Genomic DNA, 20604 nt, shown 5'->3' with positions numbered 1-20604 from the left:
TGACTATTAAGAAACCCTGATTGGATAACATTGACCACTGCATCAAGAGAAACTGATTTTCATCGTACTTCTTTGTCAACCCTTGATCTCTCTACAGATCGAACGACGTATTCATCTCTTACAAAAAAAGTGTCAGTTCAGTCAAATTTCAGCTATGACATTGCTCGATATTGAGACCGAAAAACAGCTTGTTTCTTTCCCCTCTTGCGGTGTCTGCGATTGATATCGTTCATGAAGCTAATCCAGCTCCTTTTGACCCGCGAACTAGGTGCGCTGAGCCCTAGCTATGAAAATGGTCTTGGAAATCTCCTTGCCCTCTTTGCGGAACACCACTGGCTCTTCGATCACACAGTAATCGACTTTATGCGATAATCCAGCGCTCTCGAATAACTTCTGCATATGCTCCGCCGTAAAGCCATGAGTCCTGATTGTTGCGTTCGCCTCAGGGAATGCATGGCCCATGGCGTGTGGGGAATGCTTATCTTCTGGTACCAGATCGATGATCAAACACATGCCACCCTTCTTCAAACGCTCTCCCAGGCGCTTAAGGGCAAATTCAGGCTTATCAAAGTGATGCAAAGCCATGCTCACGGCGACCAAGTCGAAGTCCTGGAACTCCGGCCCAGAAATCTCGGCCGGCACGGATTCGGCGAACAGATCGCCGACGTAACCAGCCATCTTTCCCGCAAAACCAGTTTCTTTGGCGTTGGAATTGTATTGCTTGATCATCTCTTCTGATACATCTATGCCGACGACTTTGTCGACAAATGGTGCCAGCGCCTGTGTCGAGTTTGTAAGCAATATTCGAGTTCATTGATCTTCCGAGAGGTACGCACCGAGGAGACAGCGCCTGTTCCACAAGCGTATTCGAGTACCTTGATCTCTGGATCTTTGCCGGTCTCTGTGTCATTCCAGATATCACTGATCCAGGAGCGACGGCTCTGGACTTGGTTATAGATCGTTTCCAGGACATTTCGGAAATCGCCGTTGTAGGAGCTAGCCTGTTTACTATGCAGTTCAATCAGAAGAGTCCTCCGCAGATGCTGGAAGATATGGGCCTTACTCAAAATACTGTCTATTTAATTCGGTGAAGGTCGACATTGCGAGGAAACACAGAACGGTTGTCAGTAGGTGAAATTTTGATAGAGGATGATAATGTCAAGGAGCGTGATGGAACAAGAGCAAGGTAACAGTACTTCCTAGAAAACGGATGTAGGTATTTCAAGGCAACAACCCTGTACAATCATATGACAGACCCAACACTACTTATATAACTACCTGTTCGGAGACATATCGGAGACATTTGCTGGAACTAGACATTGAGCACTATGAACTTATCGCTAGGGCACCCAAAGAACATCACATGTTGAATAGCTTATATCTGGTTCTGTGCTCACTTGCTGTATGACTTACAAACAGAGTTAATAGTTCAATGTTTTGTGCGACTACATGGAATAATGAGAGCGGCTTTTTTTGTGATGACAGGGCCGATGTCATTGGTGATTAGATTACTACGGCGGTGCAGAGACACCGCCCAAGCTCCAACGCAACTCCGCCATCGTAGGCTCAAGCATCCTTGATCTCACACTTGGGATAACAACTATCCGATCTTGCATTTCCACCAATTACTGGCTATCCGTTCACGTCCCATCTTCATCTTCACCCATACCTACTACACGATTTATTGAAACCAACCCCTCCCCACGTCTTCTCCGTCATGGAGAACCAGAAGATCTCCGATTTCCTGGCCGACCAGCTGCAGCAAGCTCCAGAGCAGAGCCAGGCCTTCTTCCTCAGCTTCGAAGATTTCTGGGAGCGGAAGCTATGGCATCAGCTGACAAATGCGCTGGTTGAATTCTTTCAGCTACCAGAGAGTGCTCCTCAGCGGTTACCGATATTCAAGACGTTTGTTCTGAGCTTCGCCGACAAGATCAACCAGCTCAAGTTTGTCTCGTTGGGGTTGATGGCATCGACAGAATGCGCAGGTTCGTTTCGAATCCACTCCGACATACCTGTGATCATTCAGGAATAGGCAAGCCTTAAAAGAAAAGATAGCAGTACGGCTGACATTAGTATCATCATAGATGACAAAGAGCGACTTTCCTTCCTTACATCACTAGCGGATAAGGTGAACAAACCCGACACACAAGACGCTTACGTCTACGCCCTCGCAGAGGTTGCGAACGTCAAGCAGCGACTACAGGACTTGGATGGAGCGCAAAAAGACTTGGAAGTATGCCAGAAGGTCTTGGATTCGTTCGACTCGGTCGAGACTGTAGTGCACGCCTCCTTTTACAAGGTCAACGCAGATTACTACCACGTAAGTTGGGGCTTTCAAAAGTGTTTGAATCTACATTCCCTTGGACTAACCAGACAACTGCAAAGGCTAAACAAGAATTTGCCGCTTACTACAAAAATGCCCTTCTTTACCTCGCCTGCATTAACCTGGAGGATCTCAGCGAGTCCGAGCGCGTCTCCCGCGCATACAGCCTGAGCGTCGCCGCTCTCGTCTCCGACACCATCTACAACTTCGGTGAACTCCTCCTGCACCCAATCCTGGACTCGCTCACCGAGACGCCGCACAGCTGGCTGCGCGACCTCCTGTTTGCCTTCAACCGCGGCGATCTCACCGCCTACGATGTTCTGGCCGGCAACATCTCCAAGAACGAGCTGCTCGAGCAGCACCGCATCTTCCTCTACCAGAAAATCTCCCTGTCAGCCCTCACAGAGATGGTCTTCCGCCGGCCCCCGCACGACCGCAACCTTACATTCGCGTCCATCTCGTCCGAGACTAAAGTTAAGCCCGAGGAGATTGAGCATCTGGTCATGAAGGCGTTGTCTCTGGGTCTGCTCAAGGGTGCCATCGATCAGGTTGCGCAGGTTGCCCAGATCAACTGGGTGCAGCCGAAGGTCTTGGATATGAAGCAAATCGAGGGCATGCGTAATAGACTCAAGGACTGGGATGCGGGTGTGAATCAGCTCGGTCACTGGATCGAGGGTGTTGGTAAAGATGTGTGGGCTGCTTAGACAGGGGGATCCCTAGATATTATCCCTTGAGCAACACATGTATCTGGAAGGTGGAAAGGGTGCTCGAGAGAATGCTGATTTGCATGTATGTACGAAACCCACTAGATCACTCTCAGTAATTGAAACGCCACGAAAGCGACAGCAATTTTCCAGAGCAGAATTAAACGTTTACCAAGGCTCAAGGAAGGAGGAAATATTCAACATTGAAATATTAAAAATCCAGACACTATGTAAATCGATAAGCCCGAATGAAGAGTCTCATCCAAGCAAGTGCCCCTTTGGCTTAAACTCAAAGCAGAGAAGATCCCAGTAATACACATCCAACCACCCAAGCGGGCCACCAAACGCACCACACAATCACCTGCGTCCACATCCCCCAGACATTCCACCCGAACGCGGCCTGAGTCAGAACCGTCTCAACCGACGCGCCTGAATACCAGCACGCGCCGAGAAGGACAACGGGGGGAGAGAGGATATTTAGGACCAGCAAGCCGAAGAGAGCGAGCGGGTACCGCAGCACGGCGTTCGTCTTGGGGCTGATGCGGCTGACGAGGCTGAGCGGTGCACACAGCAAGCCGACCATGAAGGACAAAGAGAAGTTGAGTGTTGCGAGAGTTGAGAGAAACAATCCGAGGAGAAGGAGGGAGAATGATTTGGTGAGGAGGTATTGCTGGGCGGTTGGCGGGGAGCTGAAGCCGTGGTTCAGAAGGACTGCGACGAGGAGAGGGAGAACGACGCCGGCTCCAAGACATGTGTAGGTTGCGGTTGTGTAGTACTGCTATCTTTGTTAAAGAGATCATTCGGAGTTGAGTCATGTAAGCATGTGTAGCAACTGACCTTGTGATGAAGATTGTTGAAGATGAAGAGAGGGACCAAGCCAAGCAGGTGCAGTCCTGCGACCAGTGTGAGAGGCAGGGCGAGTTGTCGCTCTACAACACTACCAGGGAGCGTCTCCTTCTTTGAGTCCTTCTCACTCGGTTCGTGCCTATCTTCAGGACTGGTTACTTGTTCGAGCGGCTTCTTCTCATCTTGGGGGCTGGCTACTGCTTTTGCTGCAGAAGGTGATTGAGTGCTCATGTAGTAGCCTGTCCGCATCCACAGCGCAATCGCCATGATCGTGAAGTTTCCGGCAATGAGCATTGCGCTGGGCAGATAAGTACCAATACTGACGAAATAGCGCGTATGCATAAGCAGGTAGAAGAAGAAGCTTTGATGGAGGTGCTCAAGCAGATTGTTGAGACTGCGACAGAGACCCTCCACAGTCCGACCCAGGGCCATCTCGTCCTGCCAGCCATCGCCTTTAGTTTGCAGTGTGATGGCGTCGATGTGATACGGCATGAAGCTGCTATGTGCTCCAGTGGCATATCCAAAACCTTGCTTGACCATACCTCTTAGGATCGTCTGCAGGCGCATTTCATAGCTGTCATTATGATCCCACATCTCCTGCAGGCTGGCGCCGATCCCCATCTGACCACCAGCGATTGAAACAGCCGTATTGAATAGATCCAGATTGGGCAACTGTCCATTGACGCCATCATAGACGATGTGCAGAGACTCGAAGCGGTGGTCGAAAGGATATTCGATCACTAATCCACCCTGCAAGGCACCACTCTTCAACGGCAAAGGTTGCACCGAGGCCGGTTGCATATCATGGTACGCGTCGACCCAGGCTTGTGTTCCCGACTTGCTGTCCGGCGTGATCAAAAAGATGATATCTTTCGACCATAAAGACCAGCCTGAACATGAACTTCAATCAGCATTTCTCTCGAACGACTCTCCAGCCTGGACCAGGACAAATATTGACTCACGCTTGAAGTATCTTGCCAGCGTAAGCGCAAGACTCACACCGTTCAGATTCAGCTCCCCATCGGTCGTCTTCCAAGCAGCGACCAGCACAATAGCTTCTGTTGCATCCCCGCGCGGCGCGTGGATGATCGCATAGGTATTCTGTCCTTCATGTGTGATACCGGAAGAAGTATACTCATACTTCTGCGTTGCAACTTTCAACCCGGCAGCTCGTAGAATCGATTGTATCTTTTCCGATACCCTAGTCACACCTGAATATTAGCAACGATCTTCCAGATAGATTACATTGGTAGGAGCACGCCGTAACATACACCGGCGTCAACTCCTGACCCCCCACCACCCGATCCTGACCCTGCTGATCACCAGCATTCAACAAGCTCTCAAGCTCCTTTTTATAACCGCGGAATATATTCTGCTCACTACCGGAGAAGTACGCATGCACCTGGCCCGGCAAAAGCGCGTTTTCGGAGATGTAGGTTTCGCGGGCGTATTCCTCAAGGGGAAGGAGGAGAAGCCAGACGACGCCGGCGACAATGCAGAGGAGCGATAATAGATACGGTAGGCGGACGTAAAGAAATTGGGGATTGCTCCGCAGGTTGCGGATCGCAGCTGGAATTCGGGGAACGGTCAGCGTTGTCTCTGAGCTGGAGCTGGCTTGTTTGATATTCCGGGGTAAAGGCCACGGAATGCATCTCTTGCGATGCGATGCGCTTTGCGGAAAGATAGGACATTTGGTGGGCATCTATCAATTGTGCTACTTACATTTCAGAGCCATGGCATTGAAGGCACCCGGAGATACTATCTCATGTCGAGTGTTGTTGCAGAAGAACTGGGCAGTTGGGACGTGATCAGCTTCTCCGCAACTACACTGGTAAATTTACGTTGGCCGATAAGAACCATCTACACAAGTTACCAGAGTCCACGACAACTACTACAATCTAGACACCTATTTGGCTTGTCGAATTTGTGATGATTATTGAACAAGTATTTTATTAACCAATATACACAGATAATCATATTAACTTATTTCACGTGGGCAGTTCAAGGGCCGAGACGCTGGTTTGTCCCCAGATAGCTCAGAGGGGTGGATCTTTCACCACCTGCAGCAGCAGTCGACGAAGGGAGCACACCATATCGTCCGTATGTTTTCTGGTCTACTGAAACATAGTGTGGCAGGCGGCCCAGCAGGTTCAGTTTCCCCTCAATCCATCTGAGAATCTTCTCGGGCGGAACAAACACCTTCAGATAACCGAGGCCGACTAAAAGAGAGTTCGTTAGTATACTATTGATAATGAACAAGGAGAACGAATACTCACGCAAATAACCGATCAAGACAGAACAAAGATGGCCCAGGAAGCTCGTGTCTGGCACGAAAATCGACACGAGAGCACATGCGAACAGAGATGATGTCCACGTTGGAATCTTGTATGGCCCGAGACTAAGACTCGTTAGTCGCGCTGAAGGTCCAAAGAGGTCATATTTTAAGGATCAACATACCTGAAGTATGGATTGGATTTGTATGTTCTGATAGCTTCGGAGCCCAGAAGCAGAAACACCCACACACTAAAGATACCGTTAGAAATGTGCTTCACTATTCCGTCAATGGCAAAAGAGTTTACCTTGCGCCAACCACAGCTGTGTTTCTGTGCAGAATGAACTTCTCAACGAGGATATATAGACCGGCAGGAAACGTGGACAGAGCTGTGCGTAAACAGACGGTCAGTACGCTCTAGGCCACAAACACCTCAAGGACCTCAGGGACTATCCAGCCGGAGAAGGGGGTAGACGTACGCCCAATGAACAAAGCAACTGCGGTCAAAGTACCATGCTCAGCTTCAAAACGCTCCAGCAACGGCGTGAGAGCCAACAGGTTCAGAAAAGTGTGGAAGAACCCAGTGTGAATGAATGGGTATGTGTTCAGTCGATACACTGCTCTCCCAAGTTAGAATCATACCCACGGGCGTTACGCCCTATCTAAACGTAACGACCGTTCGGAGCAGAGGGAACATACTGCTTCCAAGACCAATATCATCTGGCGTCAATGAGCCCCATTGTACCACGCCCCATATCGTTTGGAACTCAAGCAGCCAGAATGCGATGATAACCAGGACCACGATGCGCGTGAAAAGTGGTAGCCGGAGGAGATACGATCTCACCCTGCTCGGGTTGAATGGCAATGGTGGCAAAGCGGTAGGTGATGCCATTTTCTCAGAAGATGACAGAGATCTTTCTTATACTAAATCCGCTGGAGGAGATATCCAAAGATGGAAGCGGGGATATGATATATCGAACAGCTGCGAAGAAGGCGGGCAGATGTCACTTTTGAGTGGATATGCAACGTAGTATTCCGTATGCTGCAGCCGATTTCGAGCGAACGAGAAAAAAAAATTCGATGCAATTGCGCAGGTGATCGGAGCTTGAGATTGAACGAATTGATATTGTAGAATCTGCCAATGTATTAAGATATCGCAAAGTAAAGAATGCCGGTGCCAGTTCGGGCAGTCTCCAGGGATGGGACAAATGCCGTAGACGCGAAGTGGAAGACTGGGACACTTGCTTTGCAAGATGCAAGTGCAGCCGAAAAGGGACTCAGGCTGCAAATCAAAATGAAAGGCTCGACAATGACGAAGCAATATGCAAATATAATGCTCCCGGGATTAATGCTTTCATTAAGTGACCGATTGATAGAGGACAAGGCTACTTTGCTTGACAAGACCATCCTCCCATTGCGCGGAGGCCGGGGGTCACGTGAGCGATAAGCCTTATCGATTTCAGGCACAATCTGATGCCGATCAGTAATCAGAGGTACGAGGGACGGATTACAAATAGTCTCATTTCTCATATCTGTTCATTAAAAATTCGATCGGATATATGAGAAAACAATCTACTTTGTCTTGATCTATAGATACTGGTTGAACCACGCAACCGCCTGGCCGAAGGCTTGCTCTTTGGCCCACTTGAAGTGCTTGTTGTTCAAGTCGGCACGAACAGCGAAGCCATGGGACACGCCGCTGAAGAGGTTGATTTGCCAGGGCTGGCCAGTCTTGATGAGGATACCCTCAGAGTCGTGGCGGAGCTGAGTGTTGAATATCTGATCGATTTCTAGAGGACATTGAGCATCAGTTATGAATCTGATACAGCGGGACAACCCGCATCTCCAGGGCAACTTACCAGAAGCAGCGATTGACAAGGGGCCAGCAATGGCAGCAAGCTCCTCCTTGGTCACAAAGGAGGGGTGGGCGGTGTAACCAACATCGATCTTTCCAGGCTTCAGGAAGCGGCAGACATACTAATTTCGAAAGAATATTGTCAGGAACGGATTTCCACCTGCGAATTGCACACGAGGGGTTATCTCTCCAGCGATGAACCTACCTTGCCACCAAAGCAGTAACCGGCGCCAGCAATCCTCTTCACTCCGAGCTCTTGTCTGAGGTGCTTGATTGAGGACTCGATAACAGGCTCGACATCGGCGATCTGGTGCTTGGTAATCCAGGCGGTGATATTGACCTTGCCGGACTCCATATCGCTGACCTTGATGGCGTCGCCCCGGAAGAGATCGGGGATGACGGCGAGGTATCCATTGGCGGCTAACTCGTCGGCAAGGAGCTGGGCGTTGACATAGATTCCGAAGATGTCGCTCAGGATGAGAACAGCCTTCTCGGGGCTCTTGTTGTCCTTGGGGTACGAGAAGTAGGCCTCGACTAATCGACAAGTCAATCTACCGAGTCCAGTACCAGCTCTCAATAACGATCAAACACAATACGGCCACTTACCACCCTCAATCTTCTTAATTTCGCCAACTGGGTTGCCTTCATGCTTGAAGCCAGAGGCACAGCAAGCTCCGGGGGGGTTGGATGCCATCTTTGTGCGGGTGTGGAGGGGAGATGGTGGAAGTGATCAAGAAAGAGTATGAAAATAACAACCCAGGGCCAGGAGAGGGGGGGGGATTATGGCCTCTCTTTAAATGCCCACCGAGGCGTCAAGACTCAACACTCCGTCAAGAAGCGCTCGGCGTTCATGGTGCATCCATCCAATTCCATTGCGTTGCAAAAACCCCTCCCCACTTGCCCCTCAGGGGCGATGACTAAGATCCCTATAAGATATGCCTAAAACAACTGCTGACAAGGGTTCTAGTCATACAGCGGGTTGCCTACTAACAGATTTGATGCAATTATTCCGGCAGGAGCAGCACAAGGAAATCGCCGGAAGCTCTCGTCTCACCTTTTGTTCGATGTTTGTATAACACGAACGGTTGATAGAGTTCTATGCTACTGAGGTCTTTGGGGTTTCCAGGCAACACTCCAGTCTCCGTTACCCGTAACTAGAGGAAGCCAAGCTTTTGCGTCAACCGAGCAGTTAGAATGTTAACTCCGAGCAATTAGAACGTCAACTCCGAGCAATTAGAACGTTAACTCCGAGCAATTTTTGTAAGCACGCCTACTCAGGATTATTGTCAATTTGTCATCCATGGGAATCGTCCATCGGGAGCAAGAGTGATATGCTAGGCTGAGTTAGTAAATTTAGGCCCAACAGGGTAATCAAGATAGGAAGCAATGAATCTTACTATCCCTTACTTTTCTTACTGTCAGACTGTCACCGTGTCAGACATAGTCAAGGTCCGAAGGAATGGAAGCTATGGTAAAGACGTCATAATCAAACTTCCGTGTTTTGAGGCCGACTATGACACCGAATCCTCCAGTATGTCCACAAAATCATATCATATCATTGGAATCCCCCTCATTAACATGTCCGTAAACCATGTGATATCGTTCATAAACGTCAAAATACATCAAAAATGCGAAATCAGGCCGTGGTATATGGGGTATTATGTCTGTGCATCTGACAACCACACACCAGGTCGTAGAAATCGAATAGTATAAGGGGGTATAAAACTGTCACAAAATCGACCTCCATCTTTTCAATCGTGATCGCTTTTTTTTTTTTTTTTTTGTTGTTTCAATCGTTCTTCTCTCTTTCTGCTGTAACTTGTACGGCCAAAACCTTCGCTGGGGATTGACCTGTTCATCAGCGCAGCCAGTAAATAACAGATCACAGTGTGACTGTACTCCGAAAAGTGTCAAATTCATAACATCATTTATGCAGTGGGGAATTGGAAGGGAGGCAATTGTGGCCGTAACTCCTTCTTCACCGCCCAGGCTTTGAGGGCAATAGCCAAAATCTCACAAGCCATGATGAAGGCGGTAACTCCCATGCCAACAGTGAAAGTAAACATGGCATCCAGGCCATAGAACTCCATGCTGTCAACCACATTGCGAGTCTGCCACAAATTAGTAAAGTCTCGTCAAACACAAGCAAAAGGCCACACTTACGCTCAGCATGAAAATGAGACCTCCAGCAATCAGGCAGAACGAGGCCACAATCTCTGTCGGCGGGCGAGATGGCAGGAAGGAAGTCGGGGGCTTGAGGTAGAGCATGACGTACGTCATGGCGCGGGCCAAAGCAAATCCAACAAGGAGGTTACCCCATTGCTTGTGCACCATGGTCGAGATCATGCTGGTTTGATGATGCGAACCCATCATCATCCCCAGAAGCAAGATCACAAGTGCAGGCATCGGGTTCAGGGAGACCCCTTGGGTGTCAGGGAGGCGCCAAGCAGGGTCTGCTGACACATGCACACCGGCGTGCGCAGGAGTTTGCAAAACAGTGCTATTCAACCAGTCCCTCACGCGCTTAGATTCGAAGAGCATACCACACAGGCCACCACCAAAGAACATGACAGAGATAGAGACGTGCTCAAGATCTGTGGCAGACCATGCGCCACCCCATCCCGCTAGATGTTCAAGGAACATATTGCTCGCGCCATATGTGAAAATCACGAGCGATTCGGTGAACTCGCCAGTTGGAATCTTGGCTTTCCATTTGCCGACAACGGAGCTCGATGGTTTCACGTTCCATGCCCAGCCGAGGTCTGACCAGCAGCCCATCCACCGACCCAGGGTCAACAGACCGTACCAGAAGAAGATTCCGCCCTTGATGAAGTGCGCAAGACCATTGAAAACCTCACTGTCTCTCTGCAATGCGACATCATGTTAGCGCACGCCTCAACGTCTTGGAATGGGGATAAGGTCCTTACCATAATGCCACCATAAGTCACAGCTCCAGTGGCGATGGTAACAAAACCGAATGGCAAGATGACTCTGTCAATGACCATATATACAGCGCTCAGAACGCGGAGTACGCGACTTGAGACTAGACGGGGCACGCGACTGGCCAGGAAGCGATCCACGAAGGTGCTGTGTAGCCAACCACGGCGAGCAGGGAGTTCCGGAACTGGTGGCTCCGGCTTCTCAAAGCTATCATATTCTTCCGACAACGGCGACGAGCAGGATGGTGAGCCGGGCCGACTGTGGATAGAGGATGAATTCCTCTCAGTACCCTGACCGCTGTCTCTGGACCACCGATAGTCATGGCGGATACCGGAGGGGTAAGAGTGCGGACTCTCGGTAATTTCATCGGTGGACACGGGAAGGAATGCTGCCTGTTCGTATGCTTTTGCGCTCTCGCCTCGGCCAGCGTAGGCAAAGATGAGAGACATGATGACTTGCGCGCTGACAACCCAGGTCGCAATCCATCCGATCTTGTGGTGAGCGTTGTTCTCATAAAGATCAGGAGTCTGGCTGTTGTAAATGATTCCGATGAGCAAACCAAAGGCATTGAAGACCAGGAACAGAAACTGTGTCGGTAACGCGAATCGAGAGCGAGCGATACTGAGCATAACGCCTGCGAAAGTGATGATTAGTATTACTACAACGCTAACAGCTATCGAGCAATTCTTACCTGCAGGCAGGACGAAGCACCATGCGATCATCATCAAAGCAATATGGGCTATGATGGTCCCAGAATGCTTTCCGTATGCGAAATAGCTCATTGGGGAGTTGTCATTTGCGTCCTGATTCGTTTCGGGTTTAGCAGCAGCGTGGTCCATATTCATGTCCATCGCTTCGTCATCTCCATGGGGAATGGCATTGGCGAAAGATACAAGTAAGAAGGAGACCGCAAATGCGGCTTGAGTCACTTTGCGCAGCATGTGTGTTTTTGTTATTTATTCTCTTATGCGTGGAAAGGCGCCGCGACTATAGAGGGGGAAGAGCTAGAGCTGAGAGACTCAAGCTCCAGCCCGCAGAATGGGAATGTCGATAAACCTGACCAGATAGAACGGTTTCCGTGAGCTCCAAATCTCCTGTACAGGACCGCTGAATTGTGAGCGGTACCGATGCTGAAGCGCAATGATTATGTGAGGAATGCTGATAGGGCTGAAGTATAGAGAGGAGCAGCCGAAGAGGAAGAGCACAGTGAGTATGGCGAATATCGTGGGTAGGTGGAACAGGAAGGGAGGAAGAAAGAAAAGAAGAAGTAATCGAAAAGATGAGAGACCGGTCTCTTTTTCTTTCCTCACTCTTTTTTTTTTTTTTTATCTTGCTCGTCACCGTCGCTCTCTCTCGGATCAGGCGGGGATAAGATGCGTCCAGCGCCGAGAGGCCGTGGAAACAAAGAGCTCCTCCAAAGCTCTAGTCCGGATGCCGAACAACACAGTGGGGAATAATAACAATAGTAATACTAATCGGAGCCCGTTAGCCTGCTTGGCTGGAGCTGTAGCCTGTATGTGCTTCACGGGAGAAAACGATCCCAGTCAAGCTCAAAGCGACTAGGTAGATACCTGGCGACTAGGTAGATACCTGCTACCTATGCAAGTTGGTACTGGAAGGAGCATAAGTACTTTGTCAGACTTGCTGGATCTTTGATCATTATGAGAATGGGTATGAGTGATGATGACAGGGACATGGATTTCCTGAGGACTTCTAGATCGGAGGGTTCATGATTAATGGATCCAGCTGGGTTGAAGACACCGTCATCATGCGGTGGCTTCCGAGTCAGTCTGTTATCTTTCGGTTTATTATTATTCTTTTGTCTGCTGTCTGCTTTACAAGTTTGGGGCGGTCTGGAACCAAAGTTCATCTTGCCTTGCCTTTCTCTCTAGCTCTCTAGCTTACATGCAGACACAGTTTGATGCTGAAGGTTTGTTATCTTCGCTAAGTAGTACTCTGCATACTTCCCACTGCACCCTAGCTATTAGTTACTTTGCAGTACTTGCGTCAAGGGTGCCCACAGAACCTACCTATTCCAAGATTTCTATCTTCAACCTTCACCATAATCATCTGAACGGGAATTCCTCTACGAGATAAATCTGAAAGTCTTCTCGGGAGTTCGGATCCGCCGGAAAGCGTCAACCCGTCTGTCTCATCCTTGAATTACCAGTCTTGGTCTAGCCTCAAACATGTGCGGTTCGCACTTCGCGATTTAGTTAGCAAATAGACAGAGCGAGCGATAATACCCAACATTCAAGTCACTTGTTGCGCCAGTCCGTGCTGCGGGATGACCTCATTACAGGGTACCGAATGGGCTCTCTTAGGCTCTTAGCGCCTAAATGGAGCAATGGCGCTACTCTAATACTAGCGAACTATCTAGCCTTAGAGGATCAGGCATTGGCCTCCCTCAATAATAACGGGTCGAAATTACTCTATTTGTACGTCTCGAAATTATTGATCAAGATCTTCAGCACAGATTTGATACTTCAATACTTAATCCCTATCGAAAGTCAATAATAGCACTAGTTAGCAGTTGCTCATCACCTCGCTTCCGATAGATGGTCTGACCGTCTGATCATCACCAGTAATGCTATGCCGGGGTTGTGTTTGTCAGTGCTAGGCATAAGTCCCGCCCAGTCTTTGCCTGGACCAACAAGTCACTTGATCAATGCAGGGATTGTCATTTGTTGAAGGCAATGGACAGGACGGAATTGACCACAGCATCCCTACCTGTTGTCACGGTGCCTTGTCGATCCTTGTGTGAAGGGGCTTATATTGAGGTGCTGACATATCAATTTTTCACAAGGCTCTCTTGAGGATTTATAAGCCATTCTGCCATGTTTCCTGGCAAACCAGAACAAGGCCGACTCTGAGGCTGAGTGGTACATTGTTAGTTGACAGCCCGATCTACTTACTCCTCTGTACTACAGAGCACATGCACATAGTCGGGTGCCCCTCTTCCACATGATGAATAGATAGTATTTCTATATCCGAAGATCATCTGGTCTCATACGGTCATACCATGCCATTTCAACCCCACAAACGCAGAATGAAGTACTGCATACTTGGCGGGATAGTCCAGCTCGTTTCTGAACACATGCATCTTCTAGTCCACAACCAATTGCCTTTTCTGCAGAGTTGAAAGCTAGATGGGCGGATGGCTAGCTCCTGTTAGGCTGTCACCCTATTAGCAGAGACATCCCTAACAACTGATCAAGTACATAGTTCTGGTATGTCAGAGCACAGACAACATCCTTTCCTCGATAAAAACGAAAGCGACATGTACAACAGAGACATGTGTTAATCAGTCAAATATATTGACCAATATTGAAAACAACTTCAACATGAAGCATCCCGACTTAAGCGAGTATACTACAGAGTACAACAGTGAACAGGCTCTGTTCCAATGGACAGCCAAAATGATAGCGGAGTACGTGCTCTAGCTGGCCAACAACCGTCCAGCACTGAATCAGTCCTCGGATAGAAACCCCACTTGGCGGGCTGCAGCCTCCAGAGCACGTTGGCTCCGGTCGGTGACACAGCATTGGAGAAAAAGCAAGTGGGTTTTTCTCTGTTCCCAGCCCTGTGCACCGTGCACAATGCACTGTAATACCATACCAACAACCTACAGAGTACTTATCTAGGAAAGTACATACCTTAGTCCCTTTCGTACCGTCCCAAAGTCTCACATGACTCACTATCTACTACTGAGCAAAGTGACAAGCCATGGCAGCCCGTCGATCATCCCTCCCTGGGTATGATTGGCTGGCAAGCAACAGTAAACACATGAAGCCATGGACTCGGCCTGCATCCACCATCCGCGGGCTTCCGTATATACCTCCTCCAAGGCTCCAAGTCCCAGACTCCCAACTGGCAATTTCTGACTTGTGGCCTTCGGAGTCTGGACAACAAAGAACAACAACGCCGGGGGAAAAAAAAGAAAAGAAAAAAAAAGAATTAATCATGCAATACTCCGTACTTTCCGGATGATTAGGCATATATTAGTCAGGTGGCTATCCACACGCACCCGAGCCCCTTCAGACCACAGCCCGCGCTTCTCGGAAATCAATCCATGACACTGGTTCAAATCCCGCTGACTGCGCTTCTCGAGCTTTCTAAAACCATGATCCAGCGCCGGTACTAAGTATCTTAGTAGTAGTAGTGGTATGACTCACTTCACGGGTGAGTGATTTTGGAGACCCAAGAGCTACCAAGTATACGAGCCTACGAGGAAATGCTTTTGTCATTATTGAGCCTTGTGTGTTGGGTCGGCCGATTTCTAAGCAGGTGTTAGCTGGAAATCTCAAGTGGACGTGAAAGACTGGGTAGATCTTGGTTGATCTATCCAACATCTGTAGCTGTTCGGCGACTTTTTGAGGTAAGGCTCGGGATGCATCTCGAATGCTAACCACGATTTTGAAAACAATGTACCAGAGCAGAGGATCTACCTGTCTTATCATCACTATGCTCCTGAAAATACCAAATATTGTACTATAGATGGAGCTATGCAACCACTAATCTTGTCTTGAACATAAATCTCAAATTGAAGCTATCAAACCAGAGCATCGCCAAGTCAAGAAACGAAAATGCATAATTCCAAGCATAAAGCATAGGCTGTGCACGACAATCTCAGCACAAACGGAGCTCTAAGCCACCAAGGTACCGAGTACTTGGCAGGATATCACATCCTTGATCACCCAAGAGAATAAAACATGTCAAACCTCATGATCCTATATGACTATCGCGCCGGAAATCCGGCATTTCGCCAAGAAATGAAACCATGAACCGCTCAAATGAGGCCAAGACACTCCATGGCTCTATTTCGTCAAGTTTTCCAGGCGGGTTGATACATTGATAATCCCAATCATTCACATTCATATCTTGAGACGGGTAGGTCCTGCGACCTGACATCACTTGGCATGATGACCGAGCAGGATGCAGGGACAGCCTGCCCCGGAAGCTAGGAGAGCATCATAGCTCCTCTTAGATATCACTGGTCAATGATCTCCACCTTCTTTGACGGTTTGGTATTGTCGACTGTCATACAGATCGAAGAGACTACTGTTGAGGATGACAGCGGGTATCCCGTGTCGTGCTTCGAAGCGACTGCTCGACCAGAATTGGCTGCCAGGGTACCTTCGGTTTAAGATAGATCGTTGTATGGAAGTCCCCATGGAGTAGAGTATAAACTACCCATTACCGCCATCGATGCATTGCACTTCTTCACCATGTCTATGTACTTACCGCCATGTCTTGCCTTTTGTGCTCTTATACATGGGGAGGTTGCATGCTTCGCTCAATATGAGCTGGAGGGGACTGCGGCAATGGCACTTCGGAGGGATGGAAAATCTCCTTAGGAAGGGATATGGTTGTTCATTTTCACTATTAACACAGCGCAGAGTGACTTTGAATAAGTAGGGGGTACCCAGCCACAGCTTTTCGGGTCCTCACAGCTCGAGGGAGATAGCAGGACTATCCGGGCTATCAAACCTGAAGGTTAGTCACTTTGTTTCTCTGGCTGGGAATGAGATCTCACAAACGTTCACTATCCGTCCACCTCAAGTATGAAGCCAATGAATTCTCTATTTCTCAAAATGACTTTGTTCAAATGCAGCACCCGCGTGGGCAACAGAAGGGGGGTGGCAATGGTTACTGAGCACCTGCCTTCACCACTGCTGGTTACGGGGAGCTGCAGCAGCTAATCCGTAACAGTATATTAACAGTATCCGAAGACTCGAGAGAGAGTCAAGAGCCCTCATTTATCTTGCTTAAATATTCTCCAGCTCTGCGACTAAAGCGAGTCTTAACCCCTCATTATTTCGCTAAATAGGAGACTAAAAATGGCTCTTTTTATGAGACTTTAGGTCAGCCCGCAATGTTAATATGAGCAACCCACTTTCCTACCACTCTCTAAAATGCTGTATACTCTTCTTAGCATGTATGTTCTCTGTCCCAGTCTACTATCCGAATGTTACTAAGACCTAGAATAGAATCATTCTTCTTTCTGTCTTTGTGTCCTTCATCCCCCAAATAGAGCAAGTCAGGCAAGCTCAGGATGCCAAAGGGATTTCATCTGCCCATCTTCTGCTTGATCTGATCTGCGCCACCCAGAAGGTCTTTTTTGGTTTCTTTTACACAGTGACATTGCACGAGGTACCAGGCTTCTGGACTCATCGGCCTATCATTATTCTGGGCTGGGCGAAATTTCTCTAGGTAGTAGGAGTGTGGATTCTTTTTAATGTCGTGTGTGTACCCCCTTATCCAACATTTTCATGACAAACCACGGCTAACTTGAATTTGATCTTCATTCAACGCCTGTATTACAAATCTATGAGCCGCTCACGAAAATTCCTGGTCCTAGGCATCTATATCTTCTACCTCATGATTTCTGTTCCCCCCCTGATCATAGACGCCACAGCAGACGTGTTCTGTCCATATGGGGAGCCAAACTGCTTTGTGGGAGAACGTATCTTCATTGCTCTATTCGAGGACACGCATCTTTTCTAGATTGATCCCGGTATTCTCGCGCTCCTGATTTTAGGGTTCTGCATCCAAGCCCGAAAACACTCGCCATACGTCAGCGTGACTGGCCTTGCTTCAAGCGGCAATATTCGCGCTCTCTGCCATCTCCTGGGTCTTCAGACTCAGTTTCCCATCGAAAGATTATCTTCATTCGCAACCAGAACCATCACATCTTCTCCCAGTGCTTATATATTGGTGGTGTGTGGTTGGATTCATGGCCGTCGATGAAGCTATTTTCGCCCTCAGGCAGGGCATTCTGCTGTGGCTGGCTTTGCGGCGAGCAAGGCGCGCTGAGGTTTCCAACGGAGAGAGGCAGCCATCGCTGGATCAGTAATTTCTGGACTGTTGGGACAGAAGGGGTTTCCATGATATATACAGAACGTTCTGTTTTCTACATAATGTCTTGTACCGAGAAGAATTTGCTTTCAAAAAAGTCTGACCAAGTAATAGCCATGTTTCTCACACACTGTGCTCCTGGAAATTTCCTCATGGATTAAAGTTGTTATATAGTTGTATTATACTCAGAGAGTCGAGAACCTTGTATGGCTATAGATGCCTCAGGTTCGTTGCGGATAGGTACCAGGAGTGCGAATGTCAGCCAATCACCAGCCGCCCGGATTGCCACATCTGCGGCCAAAATTTCCTAATGGAGATTCATAGAATATAAGGTACCTAGCATCATAGGCTCAGTTAATACTCTTATTAAACTACCTAGTCCCCATAATACCCTAAGCCTTAAAGAGGCAACCATCAAGGTCTTTATAAAGCTAGGGACAGTACCTAGTAGTGTTAGCAAGCACTACATAGAAGGGATCATCAGGAGCATGCTTAGAAGGTTAATCCTCAACATAGTATTGTTGTTACATTGGCTAGCGTGAGTGGTCAAGGTCAGCTCGACCAGAATGCTGGGCTCAGCAATACAACTCAGGAAAGTGACTTGTAATCTGCTTCAGTGCTAAGGACATCATGTACTTATATCTCGTCTCGCGGAATCTATTTGTGAGAAATACCTGGCTGTGCCTCGACGATGCAGGAGTGTCAATGCCTGAAGAGTAAAGGCAGCGGCAGCCGAGTCCATTGTTCATCTTGATTCGGACTAATAATAGCGGCGCCATGGAGATTGGGGCAAGTTCGCACGTGGTTTGGCCCATGTCCCACTATTGTCTCGTACTGCAGGAACGCTGATAGCAGTCGATCATACCTTGAAGATGAGCACTCGGTCAACGGAAGAGCTGTTACAGATTAAGCAAGCAGCCTTGTCAGCAATCAATCCACTTGCTCGTACAAGAGCTTTCGACTTTGAACTAAGTTCTGCAGTTACAGAACGGTTGCTTGATTTTTGAGCCAGTCGACGTTCCCGCTCCGAGAGCCACTAAAGGGGAGATATCACGGCCATCTTCAAGACGAATCAATGAAGGCATTGCCGCAATTTTAACGTCGATGAACCGCAGCCGCGCAGGACATTGGGCCCATAATTATAGGACTCATACTGGACGTGAATGAGGATCCCAGATTTAAGCATGGGATTGTTGCTGTAAGTCACGTATTTAGCAATGAAATCTGGCTTCCTTCAGTATTGTTGATGCTGCTCTGTAGCTTAGATTACTGAATGCTCAATGGTAAGATATGATTGAAGAATCAAATTAGATTCGTGGTCAAAATGATAAAATCGATTCCTCAACTGCAGCAGGCCTGAGATATCAACGTGATAATCCGAAGCTATGAAACTTGAAAGTTATCTTCTAGTATTGCTCGAAAAGTTGTTGATATCCAGGGACTGCGGAGAAACAAAACGCCGCAGATCTGGAGGCGGGGCGCTAGCCCTAAAGGGTCAGGGTCATAAATCACATGAACGCTAGAGCCTAATGTCTCCCAAAAGGGCTTAGTCTCGCTCAAGCGAGCGCCCGAGCCCGCGGCGGACCTGGAAGCACACAACGCATTTTCAACCCTAATAGATTTCCATCCTCAACGCCCAGCGACGACAAACCACCTGCCAAACACCGTCAACCCCCAGGTTTTCCTCGCCTCAGATTCAAGATGACTCACGAATCCGTGTGGTACAGCCGTCCCCGCAAGTAAGGAATTTCTCGACTCCAGGACGTGGTGGTATAACATGGCTAATTGTGTGTTCTTCTCGACAGGTTCGGCAAGGGCTCCCGTGAATGGTGTGTGAACGAAATTCCCGTGACGATACATTGAGAAAAGCTCTCGAAATCTCTGGATTGCGATCAGAATTGGCTAATCAGATATCTGCGTCGAAACAGCCGTGTTTGCGCCCACCGCGCCGGTCTCATCCGCAAGTACGGGGTATGGAAAACAAATCGCAACGGGACAACGATATGACCAGGGAACATGGGCTGACGGGAGATACAGATGAACATCTGCAGACAGTGCTTCCGTGAGAAGGCTCAGGACATCGGTTTCTACAAGGTTGGTTCCCACATGCGCCGCGGATTCGGAAACACATTGCCAGCAACACAGATACGACAGATCAGAAGCATTGGCTGGCAAATGAGGAGCAGTTTACTAACAATCTATTTCCCAACCGACAGTTCCGTTAAATTGTTTCTCTATCCATTTCCTATTCACGACGATTCGTTACGTGCTCGGCGCTCGGTAGAAACCATGGAGGAAAACGAAAAAGGGAATCCTATCTGCTTGAATCCCGATGGGGGAAAATAGGAAAAGAGGAAGGGGAAACTTTTTATGCAGATGCCGGTGTGGACAATCCAAAAGGTGTCATGTCGAAACCTATGTTTCCAATTCAATTTTCTTGAATTGAATTAATGAGGATCTTCTACCGTTCTTTCCACCACAATCTGCCTCTACTCTCGAATTCCTTTCAGCAATGGGGTTTGTTGGTACTGGGAGCAGCATGAACTATCGGCCATGCATCTCGTAACCACGGTGTCAGGTCGGTTCGATGGATGTGATGGTCTGTTGGAAGAGCGCTTTCCCAGGGGCTGACTTTGACCCGATTGTCAATGCGCCATATAGACATCGGTGTCATTGCGCTCTAGAACTTCCAAAGCCATTGCTGTAAGCACCATGGTATCTGCTTTCTACTCGGACCCGTCGCTGTAGGCATCACAACTCGTAGCACACATACGGTTCGATCAGGCCTGGGCCAGAGAGGATGGAT

The 20604-nt window shown here is 48.5% G+C and overlaps 7 protein-coding genes across 7 annotated transcripts, besides 3 other annotated features; 2 read left to right on the top strand and 5 right to left on the bottom strand.

Annotated features, from left to right (window-relative positions):
• Window positions 1–264: 264 nt before the first annotated feature.
• Window positions 265–1101, bottom strand: ACLA_086030 (class I SAM-dependent DNA methyltransferase; the record flags this gene model as incomplete). Its single annotated transcript, XM_001268331.1, has 3 exons — window positions 265–780; window positions 837–1008; window positions 1064–1101. 3 exons carry the CDS (start codon window positions 1099–1101, stop codon window positions 265–267), a joined length of 726 nt encoding a protein of 241 aa, XP_001268332.1.
• A 616-nt stretch (window positions 1102–1717) lies between these two features.
• ACLA_086020 (proteasome regulatory particle lid subunit RPN9) lies at window positions 1718–3027 on the top strand (the record flags this gene model as incomplete). Its single annotated transcript, XM_001268330.1, has 3 exons — window positions 1718–1985; window positions 2085–2320; window positions 2374–3027. The coding sequence occupies 3 exons, from the start codon at window positions 1718–1720 to the stop codon at window positions 3025–3027; spliced, it is 1158 nt and encodes a 385-aa protein (XP_001268331.1).
• A 289-nt stretch (window positions 3028–3316) lies between these two features.
• Window positions 3317–5575, bottom strand: ACLA_086010 (GPI-anchor transamidase subunit GAA1; the record flags this gene model as incomplete). The annotated part of the gene is made up of 4 exons (XM_001268329.1): window positions 3317–3802; window positions 3865–4763; window positions 4836–5074; window positions 5145–5575. 4 exons carry the CDS (start codon window positions 5573–5575, stop codon window positions 3317–3319), a joined length of 2055 nt encoding a protein of 684 aa, XP_001268330.1.
• Window positions 5576–5874: 299 nt separating this feature from the next.
• Window positions 5875–7037, bottom strand: rbd2 (rhomboid protease family protein RBD2; the record flags this gene model as incomplete). The annotated part of the gene is made up of 6 exons (XM_001268328.1): window positions 5875–6092; window positions 6150–6271; window positions 6331–6396; window positions 6453–6534; window positions 6625–6762; window positions 6845–7037. The coding sequence occupies 6 exons, from the start codon at window positions 7035–7037 to the stop codon at window positions 5875–5877; spliced, it is 819 nt and encodes a 272-aa protein (XP_001268329.1).
• Window positions 7038–7732: 695 nt separating this feature from the next.
• Window positions 7733–8694, bottom strand: ACLA_085990 (dienelactone hydrolase family protein; the record flags this gene model as incomplete). Its single annotated transcript, XM_001268327.1, has 4 exons — window positions 7733–7935; window positions 8005–8122; window positions 8206–8534; window positions 8607–8694. The coding sequence occupies 4 exons, from the start codon at window positions 8692–8694 to the stop codon at window positions 7733–7735; spliced, it is 738 nt and encodes a 245-aa protein (XP_001268328.1).
• Window positions 8695–9182: 488 nt separating this feature from the next.
• Window positions 9183–9257: a microsatellite.
• Window positions 9258–9928: 671 nt separating this feature from the next.
• On the bottom strand, window positions 9929–11881 carry ACLA_085980 (Ytp1 family protein; the record flags this gene model as incomplete). The annotated part of the gene is made up of 4 exons (XM_001268326.1): window positions 9929–10111; window positions 10164–10865; window positions 10928–11574; window positions 11632–11881. 4 exons carry the CDS (start codon window positions 11879–11881, stop codon window positions 9929–9931), a joined length of 1782 nt encoding a protein of 593 aa, XP_001268327.1.
• Window positions 11882–12496: 615 nt separating this feature from the next.
• Window positions 12497–12533: a microsatellite.
• Window positions 12534–14871: 2338 nt separating this feature from the next.
• Window positions 14872–14897: a microsatellite.
• A 4602-nt stretch (window positions 14898–19499) lies between these two features.
• Window positions 19500–20023, top strand: ACLA_085970 (40S ribosomal protein uS14; the record flags this gene model as incomplete). Its single annotated transcript, XM_001268325.1, has 5 exons — window positions 19500–19537; window positions 19604–19627; window positions 19727–19769; window positions 19836–19892; window positions 19961–20023. 5 exons carry the CDS (start codon window positions 19500–19502, stop codon window positions 20021–20023), a joined length of 225 nt encoding a protein of 74 aa, XP_001268326.1.
• Between the last annotated feature and the right edge of the window lie 581 nt (window positions 20024–20604).

The sequence above is a fragment of the Aspergillus clavatus genome, genomic scaffold (assembly GCF_000002715.2).
Source record: "Aspergillus clavatus NRRL 1 1099423829806 genomic scaffold, whole genome shotgun sequence".
Taxonomy (NCBI): Eukaryota; Fungi; Ascomycota; class Eurotiomycetes; order Eurotiales; family Aspergillaceae; genus Aspergillus; species Aspergillus clavatus.
The sequence above is the reverse complement of the archived record's forward strand: the minus strand, read 5'-3'. Positions and strand labels throughout refer to the sequence as shown.